Here is a 13,250-nt window from a genome sequence, read left to right as displayed (position 1 = left end):
TTTAGGAATGACAGGACAGGCGGCCCAGCACCCTGGTTGGCTGCACTCTCAGACATCAACGCAGATATGGTTGCAGCCCTTGGCTAGCTGTAGTTGAAACCTTTGTTAGAAAGACGATACTCACTGCATAGACAATCCCAACTCCAAACGTGTTTCACAGTCTTACTTCACAAACTTAAGACAGACAAACAAACAAACAGAAACCTTTCTGAAATGCTTTGTTGACAGGTGTTGTTGTGTGTCTTGTTCTAGAAGACAACGCCATGTGCACCCCGACGGCAAGAGACAGCTATGAGAGGCTGTCATTGGCTAGCCAGGGTCTCCCTCCTGGCTTCCCCTCCCCCTTCCTGTTTCCTGACGGCCTGTCATCAATAGAGACCCTGCTCACCAACATCCAGGTAGGTTTGACCAGGAGTAACGCTCTTTATTATCATCCAGGTTGGTTTGACCCATAGAGAGACTATTTATTATATGTCCAGGTACAAAAACTTTACCAGTAGGGACACTTTTTACCAATATTTAGGTAGGTTTTACCAGTAGTGTTTTTTACCAATTGGTACACTGTAGACCAGCTAAAATACTGGTATATTAGACACATTTACATTCTCCAAAAGGCTATAATGCAAGCATATTAAACATTAGCCAAGATACGATATATATATTAGCTAGTCCAATAGGTGTGGTGCTTACTAACACAGAAGTAGGTCGGCATCGTACGTGCTCAGGCAATGGGCCAATAGGAAGCATCGAGACTTCAGCGGCTTCCGTGTCTCTGACAGTCGGGTGGCGAGCGGCGTTTAGGCTTTAATACAAACAAGTGAAGTCATCAAGATGGATCTGTTCCCTGTGTGCGTAATGATGTGTGTAGAGCACTGCCCTTCTCATTGCACTGCTGCTATGGACATCAGAGTGCCTGCTTATCCTTTAGGTCTGACTGGTAATTAGAACAGCACACGTATACCCTGCAGTGCCCTGACACTCCAGTAAGTCATCTTTGATAATGATCTCGGCATTTAATATTTATATACAAATCAACAAAATGAAACCAAGCAGAAAATTGAGATAAAGCAACTTAGTATAAATTGGGGTCACGAAAAGCAACAATTAGTAAGATATAACCCAGTGCATTTGGTGTAATTGCATGTGGAGAATAGGGAATAATTGTTGCGGTGACGGCTATTGCGACCTGAGAGTGGAGGTCTCTTAGTGTTGGTCTGTTGGAGCTGTGTTGTTCAGTGCTAGCATCACTCACGATGACACCTTTGAAAGTAAAAACACAAACAACTCCTCGACTTTTAGGAGGAGAGGAGTGTAGAGGAGAGGAAAGTCGAGAAGAGGAGGAAAGGGAGAGGAAGGAGAGGACAGGAGAGGCGAGAACTTCAGATTTGTGCGTCCGAGTGAGGATTAAATCTCTCGCGAAACTTGTATGTCACAACCATGGCCAAGAGGGGTCAGACAAATCTCAGAGCTACCCTCGAGATATACAGTATCAAATGCTGAGCTGTCTATATAGACTGGGAGATATAGTCAGTGTTCTTCTTAGTGGGTGAGCTTGACATGGGAGCAGATGTAGTAATAGACCCAGAGACATGGCAATGAATAAATGAGGCAGCTCACAGTGATCAGGTGACCTGAAGCAGGCACCCGCTAGAGTTCGGTCTTGCTCAGTAGTCATGCACTGTTTGCGATGGTTCTGTGTATGGCTTGGTTCTCTGGTGTAGTACGGTTCTGGGTAATGTGCGGTTCTCTCGTAGTTACTGTCAGGTACCGTCTTTGTATGCTCCCGTTCTGTGTAGAACTGCTTCTTTGTGTGGTTCTGCGTGCGGTACTGTGTGAGGTGTACATTTCTGTGACATACTTTCCAGTGTGGCCTGCTGTCATTTCAGTTGGAAATAGCTCCCCCAATCTTTCTTCCTCCCTCATGATCTGTGTGTGTGCGCCTGTGTGTGTGCGCGCATGTGTGTCTGTGCACGTGTGTTTGCACAGGGCCTGCTAAAAGTGGCGATTGACAACGCGCGGGCCCAGGAGAAGCAGGTGCAGCTGGAGAAGACAGAGCTGAAGATGGAGCTGTTCAGAGAGAGAGAGCTCAGGGAGGCCCTGGAGAAACAGCTCGCCGTGGAGCAGAAGAACAGAGGTACGCCGGGATGAGGGCCCCGTGTTTGTGTGTGTGCCTGTGTGTTGTGTGCGGGTGTGTGGGTGGGTGGGAGGGAGGGAGGGTGTGTGGATGGGTGAGGGAGGGAGGGAGGGAGGGAGGGAGGGGGAGGGGGGGGATGAATTGGAGTTGTGAAAGGGTCTGTCCCTGGGTGTGTGATGTGATGTTGTGCTGGGAATGTGTGTGTGGTGATGGCAGGGTGTGTGTCCCTGTGTGTGTGTGTGTGTGTGTGTGTGTGTGTGTGTGTGTGTGTGTGTGTGTGTGTGTGTGTGTGTGTGTGTGTGTGGTCTTGTTAAACTACCCTTGTGGGAACCAAATGTCCTCACAAGTTTAGTGAAACATGAAAAACATGACCTTGCAGGGCCCTTGAGCTGGACCCCATAACTTCAAATGCTTTTTTTCAGGGGGTTTTAGAGTTAGGGTTAGAATAAGTGTCAGGGTTAGAATTACATTAAGGGTACATGTTAAGGTTAGGTTTAGGAGGTAGTGGATAGAGATAGAGATAACAACATTTGGCAATGGTCGGGTCACCCTAAGATAGCGAAACAAACTTGTGTGTGTTTGAGTGTGTGTTGGGAATTTGGGGGTACCGGGTCTGTTACTGGGTGTTGCTGGGTATGTGTCACAATTGTGTCAAGTTCTGCACTTGTAACGACAATACAGAAGAGGAGATGATCATATATTTGTAATCAAAGCAACAACATTGAAATGCAATTATGCGATTGTGTGCTCGCATCAACTCTCATTAAAACCCTTTCATACACACACACACACACAGACACACACACACACCACTCACAGACACACACGGGCAGACACACACATCTAAATTATGAACATAGTCATACATAAGAGAGAAACTGTGCTTCCGAAGATCCACTTAGTGTTGTACTCCTGCTCAGAGTCGGATCAGATAATTATAAGTACATATTAGATTATAGAAATGAATGATTTATCACCACTGTAAACAAAAGTGACACAAATATAACTTAACTGAACACCCTCATGTTCTATGCATATCAGTTTAACCAGCTTAATCCAACAATGTTCACTTTAATGAGAAAAAAATATTCACAAAATATCCCTCAAGACCTTTTCAGCAGTTTGCTACTGAAGATTGTGCACAATATGTGGAGGGGAAGAGAAAAAAAGTTACGAAAACGAAATATTTATTTGCTTGGACAGACTGACAAGATTCAACCTGTATTCTAGCCTCCTCTTTTGTCTCAATCTCCCCCTCTCCGTACAACCTCTGTGCCACCTCTCAACTAATTAATGTCTGTGTGGTTACTCCTGCGTGTGTAAAAGAGAAGCAGCCCAACAGCTATTCACCCAGTGTAACAAACACACGCATTGGGATTGCATTGAAACATGTTGTACAAAACCAAAACTGGATAGTGCAGAACACGTCATAGATCTCCCACACAGACCACTTCTTCTCGTGGCCCTAGTAGGAGGTTCCGTCATGATAATCCAGTATGAGCAGGACTCTTGAAAGGTTTAGCATGCGAGTGCGTTCTGTTGCACTGACAATGTCATGGCCTTAGGGTAAAATCATGTAACTTGGTGATTGTGTTTGTGACTGCTATACATGAGACGGTCTTGTTGGGCTTGGGTCTGGGTGATCGGTCATAGCATATGGTATATCAAGTCCTCCTCCTCATATATTAGGTGTATGTTTTGTGCCCCAATGACAATGTGTGTATTTACACCTTTTAATGTATCCCTAGAGATTTCTTGATGGTTATGACCTGAGAGTTGAAGTCCATTTTCATTTTAGAAACAGTTTCTGGACTAAAAGCCATTGTGTCCAACACAGCCATCATCCAGAAACGCCTGAAGAAGGAGAAGAAGACTAAGAGGAAACTGCAGGAGGCTCTGGAGTACGAGACCAAGAGGAGAGAGCAGGCGGAGCAGAGCCTCAAACAGCCATCCCCCTCCGACAGCATACGCTCCCTCAATGGTCGGTTCCCCCCCCCTCCCCCACGAACGACCACAAACTAACCCTAACCCCGACCCACCACCACCTCTCCCGACCCCCGCCACGCTGCAGCTAGTTCCCCTCTTCACCCCCTCCCCCCTTCATCTCTCCTCCCATCTCACCCACCCCTCAACCCTGCTCTCACCCCCATCCTTCAAGCTTTTGACACCCACACACACACACACACATATATATATATATATATATATATATATATATATATATATATATATATATATATATATATATGTAAAGTTTCAATGTAGTTTAAATGTAATGTATAAATGTATATGGTTTAAATGGAACTTCTCTTATTTATTCTGCTATTAATTGTCCAAAGCCACATCCATTTAGCCTCTCCAATGACTACAGTGAGTCCAACTGTATTTGTGAAGTGGTAACAGCCCTGCAAGGGACTTGTTTGAATATGTTGTAAGCCATGTCTCGTCATTTCTCGCCATGTCTCCAAATACAATCTCTCGCCCCTGTCCTCACCTGTATGAGCACAGACACAAAGGCTATGAAGTCTAGATGCTGGAATTTATAAGGAGACTGCTTGTCTTTGGTGTCAGTGGCTAACGGTGTGAAATGTGGGTTCGGGTTAGAGTTAGAGTTAGAACAGGCGTTGGAAACGTAGTCATCTGTTCACAGATTTGGTGTCATTACAGTAGCTGCTGCTTCGATGTAAGAGATACAGTGAAACGTCTTAGTGATCATAGTTCTCCTCTCTCTCTTCTCTCCTCCTCTCCTTTCCTATCTTCTCTCTCCTCTTCTCCTTTCCTCTTGCCCCTCCTCTCCCCTCCTTTCCTCCCTTCCTCTCCTCATTTCCTTCTCTCCACTCAGACTCTCTGACCCCAGAGATGGAGACTGACCGCAGCAGTGGAAGAACAGATGCTGAGAGGACAATACAAGGTATAGCACTCTAAGGAGACAATAAATCTCTCTCTCTCTCTCTTTACCTCTCCCTGCTACAGTATATGAACATTAGTGTGTATCTTCCTGCTGTTCAGGCATACAGCTCACCATCTGGGCCAAGGCTCTGGGTCAAGATTATTGGCTTTCACCACACACAAAATGAGTCTTTTATTAGAGTTAGGAGAGTAATACGGCATCGGAATAGGCGTCCTTTTAACGAATATTAAGGCGAGGAGGAGATTCGTGTGTGTGTGCATTTGGGCGCACTGCGTGCTCATAAGTGTGTTTTCTTGTTTGTTTACCTCTTAAAAAACCTGTAAACGAGTCGTAAAATCACCAACATGGGTTGACGGATTCCCCCACTCCGCTGCCGTAAAAAGAACAAGAAATCAATTAATTTTATGAATTAACTGTGTGCATTTTTAATGCCTTGTTTGTTTTTGTTTGGGGGGGGTGGGGGTGGAGAGAGGGGTTGGAGTAACCACTGTGGAATCTCAGCTGGTTGTGTGTTTACCCAGAAACAAGATGTTTTGTGCCGATAGAGACGTGGAATAACTTCACTATGTTGAACAAGACCTTAATGTCATAACTCGAGACTTTTCATCACTCAGCGCCATCACTTGAGAGCTTCCTGACCGATAAAAAAGGATTTCTCGTTTTACCTTGCAGTGGAAAAATTGGGGACGTTCATGGTAATAATCAACATCATGTTAGTCACTCAGCTCCATTAGCCTTCTTGAAAATTATGGTTTTGTTCGAAAGAAAAGATGAAAGAACCAATTGAGCATATTGTACCCCCTGCAAAAGGACTATTGTCACTTAATTAAATGCCATTCATTCACCAGAGATATGAATAGGTGGGGTCATCACCAAACAGATTCTTCTTAAAAGGAGCACATTTATAGACTCCTTTTTCATACCAAATTAGTATTTAGCAGGTCTCGTTTTGAATATTTTACAACAATATGAAAAGATTGACTCTGGCCCTTCTCGAGTTACGTCTAATTCAGTCTCTTAAACTTTTCACACGTCTTTAATAGAAGTATCTCATTAGAAGACATGGTCATTTCTGTGCAGACTAAAACAGTATTTATACAGCACCGTATTCTATATTAGTACAGTTTAAACGGACATTCTATATATCATCTGACTGTATATACAATAGATATGCAAATTATGCAGAGGACATTGCAGACTAGATCATTTTAGATCATCTGTGATCATTTTAGATCAACATTCGCTTATGTTTAAGCGAGTGTAATGTTCTGTAGTTGTACATAGTTTGTCGTTCTGGAAGGTCTTCCACTTTTCACTGCCCTGCAGAGTGTTGAATTACAGAATGGATTGTGTGTTTCTGTTCAATTAGAATAGCGTTTGTCTGCCACCCATGTCTACTCTGTTCTACTCCGCTACCAAGGCTGTATAATTAAGCTCAAATGGCAAAAAAAATGAGGTTGATAAATTACACAGGCAAACTGGAAAAAAACAACCCTATCACCCGCATGAAAGCCAAGAAAAATTTGAGTTGTTCTGAGCTCACAACTCAGAGAGAGGAATAGAGAGAGATGTAGCGAGAGAGAGAGAGAGAGAGAGAGAGAGAGAGAGAGAGAGAGAGAGAGAGAGAGAGAGAGAGAGAGAGAGAAATTAATGAGAGCATAATTTTAGAGAACTAATTATTTCTATTTGTCTTTTGTCACACTTCTCTAATCCTGCGATATTAACACAGTCTGTGTTTATTAATTGCTTTTGCTGTGTTTTGAATCGTGTCCAAGAGGGAGTATGGCTGTTTTCACCAGCCAACCTCGCTACTGGAACCACACCCACCTTTAATGCCTGGCAACGGTGCACACGTGAATATCTTCCCCCCAGTCTCTGCTCCTTTGGTTCCCGCCCGCTTCCCACTCCATGTGCAAGTTTACATGATCCTTTGCACTGAGATAAAGTTCTTTGTTGCAACATTAAACATCAAAACAGTTAAAGTGAAATTAAAATTAAATGAATGAATGTCACTGAAGCAAAAAGACCGTAATTAATGGTTCCCTTAATTGTCTTCATAAAATATTTGCATGGGCATAATTTGCATAATTTACATGTATTAATTAATCTTTCAAAGGAATTTTATGCTGAGAGAAGCCAAAAAATCCCTTTGTTTTATTTAGCATCTAATGAAATATTTATCCTCTTTAATGAACTTTTCATCTTGATTTGAATATGAAAATACTAAGTTTTAACATATTTTAATGAGACGTTCTTTCATAAAACAATGTGTGTCAAGACGTCACACATTTTATCTCACGCAAAAATTTAAATGAGGTGTTTCAGCATTTGCAGTGATATTGCATACAGATGGCCTTGCTGGATAATTAGAATAAGAACAATTTCTGAGTTTCTTCCTATTGATTCAACACATTCCCCAAGTCCTGTGGTCCCCCCATTCTCCAATGTCCCTTGTCTCCAATGTCTAATGTCCCTTTATTTTAAAAGAAACTCACAGCTTACAAATACCTTTATTAATTAGCCTATTTAAAACATGTAGACAGTCTGGCGGGCAGACAGACAGACAGACAGGCAGGTACACGAGCAGACAGGCAGGTAGACAGACAGACAGGTGCACAGTCAGACAGACACACACAGACAGGCAAGCAGGTAGACATACAGACCAATTCTGTAGGTGTTGATGTTGGTGGCATCTCATCCGTCTAGCCGTGTCAAACAGGGGGATGTTTATCTCTGCACACTGGGCTCTCTCTCTACATCTATTTGTTCCTCCCAGCAGAAACCCCCCACTCCCCGTATTTATTTTTATTTTTAGCGTCGCTTTCACGCCGTAATGACTTTTACACAGAACTCGGTTGGTGTTGCTTGAATAGAGGCGGCCAAAGTGCAGCGCCTCAGAGACCTGCGGCGGAGCGGGGTAATTAGCCTGTGTGTTTGTGTGTGTGTGTGTTCCCCCCCCCCTCACACAGCAAGCCTTTGTTCATTTTTCCAACCCTGCACTCCCTCACACAATGCTACATTGACAGCAGTCCGGGAAATGTGGTTCATGTAGGGTCACTATGATTGATATGGCAGCGTCCGCATCGAACATCTGATCAGGATATGAGGTAGCGCTTCCACAGCGTCTGTGTTTTCAGACGCTGGATTTTTTTGGGAAAACGAGGAAAAGGTGCGAGATCGTTATGATGGATGTAGGCCCATCCATGGGGTGTGTGTCTCACCGCCCTCTCCTCCTCGGTGATATCTCTCTGCCTTGACACTGTGTCATGTTTGACTGCCAGCAACACATTGCTTTCCCAAGAGCTGTCACTGCCTAAAGTCTTTCCGGTGTGCTTTTCTTTTTAAAATTGAATTATTTAGGTACACTGCAATGGAGAGATGAGGAAGGCAGCTTAGAGGCAGTAATGTAGCATTCGCCGGCAAAGGAAATGTAAAGGTAATAAACGTCAGCCGCACTCGTGGGCTGTGCCTAACAGATGCTTTTACCGGCTCCGAAGTCGGAACAGCCCTGCTCGCTCAGGCGTGCTCTCAGACAAGAGGCTTCTTTGAAAATGGACAAAGCTCGTTAGGTTGCAGGTGTCTGGAGATAGCATCGGGAGAGAGCGCCTGCCTTTTTCAATAAACACTGTTTCCTCGCAGGAAGTGTCACTTAGAAAGCGCTTTACATCGTGAGTGCAATGCTGTGTTCAAACAAGCACGTCGGGCGAGATGTCTTAAACACATCTGACACGCAATTGTTAGACCCAGAACACCGGATATCATGTCTCCTCTGACAATGTCCCTTTTGTAAGGTATCAAATATGAAAACATTTGAATAATCGTGCCTTTTAAGCCCTGATTGTTACACAGAACAAAACAAGGGTAAAAGCCCTTTGTAAAATGATCTTTTTCTATGTGTTCAGTTGTATGCAGGGAGCCATGCTTGTGGGTTATAACAACCAGTCAAGGTAACATTAACTATCAGGCTTGTCTCAGCAGAATGTTGTTGGCTAATCCCTCCATCCCTCCCTCTCTCTCACTCCCTCGCTCTCCTTCTCCCTCTCTGTTGTATTATCTCTTTCAGATGGGAGGCTGTTCTTGAAAACCACGGTGATGTACTGATAAGACCATGAGGAGGAGCTGAAGGAAAAGAGAGAGAGAAAAAAAAACATGAGATTCTCAAGAGTCCTTAACCAGGCCGATTTAGTAGTGGAATGAAGTCAAGCTGCTTGTAGGAGTTCAATGGAAGTGCTGTATTCAGCCAAAAGCTGGAGGTTGTGTCTGAATGTAGAATTAGAAATCTTTTTCTCACAGAGGCCAACATTACATAGTTGATAAACCAGGTTTTGGTGCAGTTTGTTGGCTACATTGAAGGATAAAAACAATTGAGCACAGTAAAATGTACCAATGGTATAAAGTTGGTAAAAACTCCAAATTCACAGCACTGAAGATTTTTATACTGGGTTTCGACCAGCCGGAAAGCTTTGAAAAAGATAAGACTCTGTGGTCTGTTTTGTATTTCAAGTAATATTCCAAGATTATAAAATATGACACTTGGAGAGTCTTGAGACAAGAAAGAAAATGTGAATTTGTCCGTATGTTGATCAAAAGAGACGACTGATTTTAATGTTTTCTAAATTAGATAAAAAATACAATCAAGTTTCCTTTCTACCACTGTTGTATATAGAATATCCGAGGATACTGATAGGATTACTGATATGACTGATAACGTATGTGTATATAACGTTCAGAGGTGGTATTGTGTATGCAGTAGAGCAAACAATATTAGGCAAACAATACCAACATTTATATACATTTATAGTTTTGTTTTGTTTTATTTCTGAGCCATCATTCTTTCAAATAGCTGCCATTTTGGTGAGAAAGCATGCAGGCATGTAAATGTTTGTCCTGGAATCCTGATATTTATAAATCCTATATTGTGCTAAACAAAAACTAGGGTTGTTTCACTCAAATTACTTTGAAACATCTCAAAATAATCCATGTCAAACTCTTTGTAACTTGGTTAACATGGCATTGGATTTACTATCTGTTCACGTTTTTTCTTCTTCATAAAGAACTCTCAAAACTGTGTCTATTTATTTGTAACATAGTTTTGGTCATCTCAAAATATCCCGTAAAAATGAAATGGTCACACTTTTCGAGGCATTTCATGCTGATTAGTTCATTATTTGAGGATCATATACCAGCTTGAGTAACATAAGCAATCAGTCACTGTCTCAGTTGTAGTATATTCTTCTTTCTAAACTAAATATAAGTGTATCCATGACACGGTGGCCTCTTTGACGTCCATGGACATCCATGTATTTGTTTTAACAATTAAATGTGTGTCATGCCATCGTGATGGAAAGCGTTTCTCAACATTAGGAGATGCTTGGGCTTCTGGGGTTCCTGTTCTCCTGTGTGTGTAAGTATATTCCCAAAACAAGAGGTGTCGTGTCCAATTTTTGTAAAAGGAATGGGTTTATATAGTTACCTCAACCATGAATGGAAAGGAGTGTCCCCATGTTCATAATGTGTTTTTCTAAGTTTGTTGCCTTGGAGTGTCTAGGGTCTGTTGTCGACATGTCACTGATAACTTATATAGCTTCTTCAACCACCCCTTCATTGTACTTCAATTTCAAATAAACTTAAACTGTTGATGATAAACAATGTGAGTTTCCTGTGTGACAAGGATAACGGTTCAAAATGTTGGTTTATTTAAAAGACACCTTAGATGAAACTAGTTCCAATACAAAACAGTATTAGACAGGATCAATAAGTTGATGTTTGACATGTATGCAATGACTAGTACACCTCAGCAATAATAAATGCACATTCAGTACAGAGCATTTGATTAGGTTACAAACAACCTTGTAGGTGTATGGGGAAACCTAGCAGCTTTAATGTTGTTACTACATGTGTTGCTGTGTAGATACATATTAATCTATGTACCCAGAGATTCTCTGTCTCTCAATGTTTTACTTCTGGAGGGAGAGACCACGGATGATCTGGTCCAGAAGTGAGGGGGGCCGGCTGAAGTTGAAGCCCCCCCCTTTTTGGAAGTGTAGAAGACTTTGCATGAAGCATGCGTTCCTAGTCATGCCCTCAGCAACATGATTGTTTAAGACAGTGGGGGAGAGAGAGTGTGGCACCTTGTTTATACTTAGTTCAGCACCCTTTCCCATCAGAATACATTTTCAGCGTCAGCGAAAATGTATTCAAAGTTAACATTTTACTGAAGATTGTTCCTTTTACAGTGACACTGTCAACAATTTGTGTCTCTGTTTCCAATCAAACATATAACCTTTCAATTCCAAGCATCCATATGTTGGTGTTTATGTCATTTTGTTGTTGAACAGACTACATAAAGGCATAGCTTACCTTAGACTGTAGCAAGATTAATAAGCACATTGTTCTTAATTCTGTATTGAAGTGAAGGACAATGTGTATTCATTCAAAGAATGTCATTATGTCAGTATCAAGTGTCAGTGTCAAGTATCTTGTACAGTTTCACACACATACATGATACAATTATATCAATAACATTTGAGTCAATTAATAATTATAGATACAGGCATTCATTAATTAATTTGTTTACACTACACACATGTACCTGATCCATTGGGATCATATCACTGATTGGTAACGGGTAGGCCAGCACTTAAAACATGTATGAAGAAAACATTAAATCGACATTGAGAGACAAATTTCTCTTGTAAGCAATTCTGAGTGAAATGTGTTGACACAGCACAGCTCTGCTCGGTCCCATTTTGCATGCTTTTTAAAGCATGTCCGTAACACAGCCACATAGATGAATAATTGACTGATCGCTGCATAATTCAACAGCACATTGTAGAAATCCAAGGTCTGAAACATTTCAAGCTTTTCTTCTCTTTATTAAAAATGAGGTTAAAGTTTCAATCAACCTTGAGGCAGCAACACGACACACAAATGGGCAATCAATCGCTCGCTGAAACTTCTGTGCCTGCCTTCTTTGTCAGAATAATGAACTTCTGTTGTCACTGGAAACTTGAGCTGAAGTTCCTGGACAAAGCACCGATCACACACCCCACTACGACCTCTCGAATGGCTTGTTCCTTCCCAAACCAACACATCTTATCCAACATGCTCTTTGTAGACGTTGAAGTGGTTTTGGTTCAAGATTCCCTCCACTAACTCCATTTTTGCTGAGTGAGTAAGATATTTGGCTAGTTCACAGCTATTATTTAGATGTTGTGTTATTTGTCGTTGTGACGCCTTGTTCTGCACCAGTACCTGTGCCAAGGTCGCCTCCAGCAACATGTTTCATACCACTGCACATTTTGTAATAAATTCAATTCAGTACAAATATGACCATAAGGCAGAGACTTTAAATATCAAACGAGCATAAGCTGCGTTGTGTTATATTACTCTGTAGTATGTCGAGCATATTCATTATGGCATTGGAAACATTCAGAGCATGGATATACAGTACACTACAGCAGTGTATTTGCTTGACTTGCCATGGAGACGTGTTCACACAGACATCACCCAGAGAGTATTATTCCGCCTGATTTCTCATAAGTTAACATTGCTGCATTCAATGTTGCTGTGCGCTTGTCTGGTTTACAATGTGTGTAAGATATCATTAGGGGGAAGTGCGACTCCCGGGCCACCATTCTTCACCTTCGAAACCTGAAAACAAAAAACATTTATAGGATGAAAACAAGGTTGAGAGTGATAGTTAACACAAGGTTGGCAACTGTGGCAACTCTTGTGACAATTATGATTGCTCAGACACCTGCTGAATTCAGACTGTGACAGTGTATTTGTGCTGCGTTTTCAGTGCTGACACTGTAGGATTTCAAAGCTGATTACCAACCTTCATCCTGAACTGAAACTACATATTCTTTACAGGAAGAGAATGGAGTTTACTTTCTTCCAGTGCAGCTTTATCAATCTGGAGATAGCACTAATGCTGTCTAATCAGATAGACCATTATGTATTAGTGAAACTACAAAAAGCAGAATAGTCTGACAAGGGCCAGGCCACATTACCTAAATGAACATTTTGCAAGCGTGAACATGGAGGACCTCAGAGGCAGGAAGAATGCTACAGAAGTGCACCCTGCGCTTAGACATTCTAGCAGTAATTATTAATTTATGATTGTCTCTGGTCTTAATGAAAATGAAAGCCAGGAAAGAGAACAGGGAGGGATAATGTGGCGTGAAATTGAGTTTCATTTGT

General features: G+C 42.0%; 1 protein-coding gene across 13 annotated transcripts in view; it reads left to right on the top strand.

The window, feature by feature from the left end:
* The window catches only part of dachd (dachshund d), a 100,394-nt gene extending 89,709 nt beyond the window's left edge, over positions 1–10,685 (top strand). For 7 of the 13 annotated variants that reach the window (XM_062457534.1, XM_062457529.1, XM_062457523.1 and 4 more), the window contains 5 exons: positions 229–398; positions 1,987–2,134; positions 3,972–4,115; positions 4,977–5,045; positions 9,109–10,685. In XM_062457534.1, coding sequence (XP_062313518.1) covers positions 229–398; positions 1,987–2,134; positions 3,972–4,115; positions 4,977–5,045; positions 9,109–9,146 — 569 coding nt within the window. In that variant the 3' untranslated portion in view covers positions 9,147–10,685. The remainder of the gene's footprint in view (positions 1–228; positions 399–1,986; positions 2,135–3,971; positions 4,116–4,976; positions 5,046–9,108) is intronic. The other 6 variants (XM_062457532.1, XM_062457531.1, XM_062457524.1 and 3 more) reach the window with 2 other exon arrangements.
* The last annotated feature ends 2,565 nt before the right edge of the window (positions 10,686–13,250 follow it).

This window comes from Osmerus eperlanus, chromosome 3 (genome assembly GCF_963692335.1).
Source record: "Osmerus eperlanus chromosome 3, fOsmEpe2.1, whole genome shotgun sequence".
Lineage (NCBI taxonomy): Eukaryota > Metazoa > Chordata > Actinopteri > Osmeriformes > Osmeridae > Osmerus > Osmerus eperlanus.
Note: the sequence above shows the minus strand (reverse complement) of the source record. Positions and strands in the feature narration are given on the sequence as shown.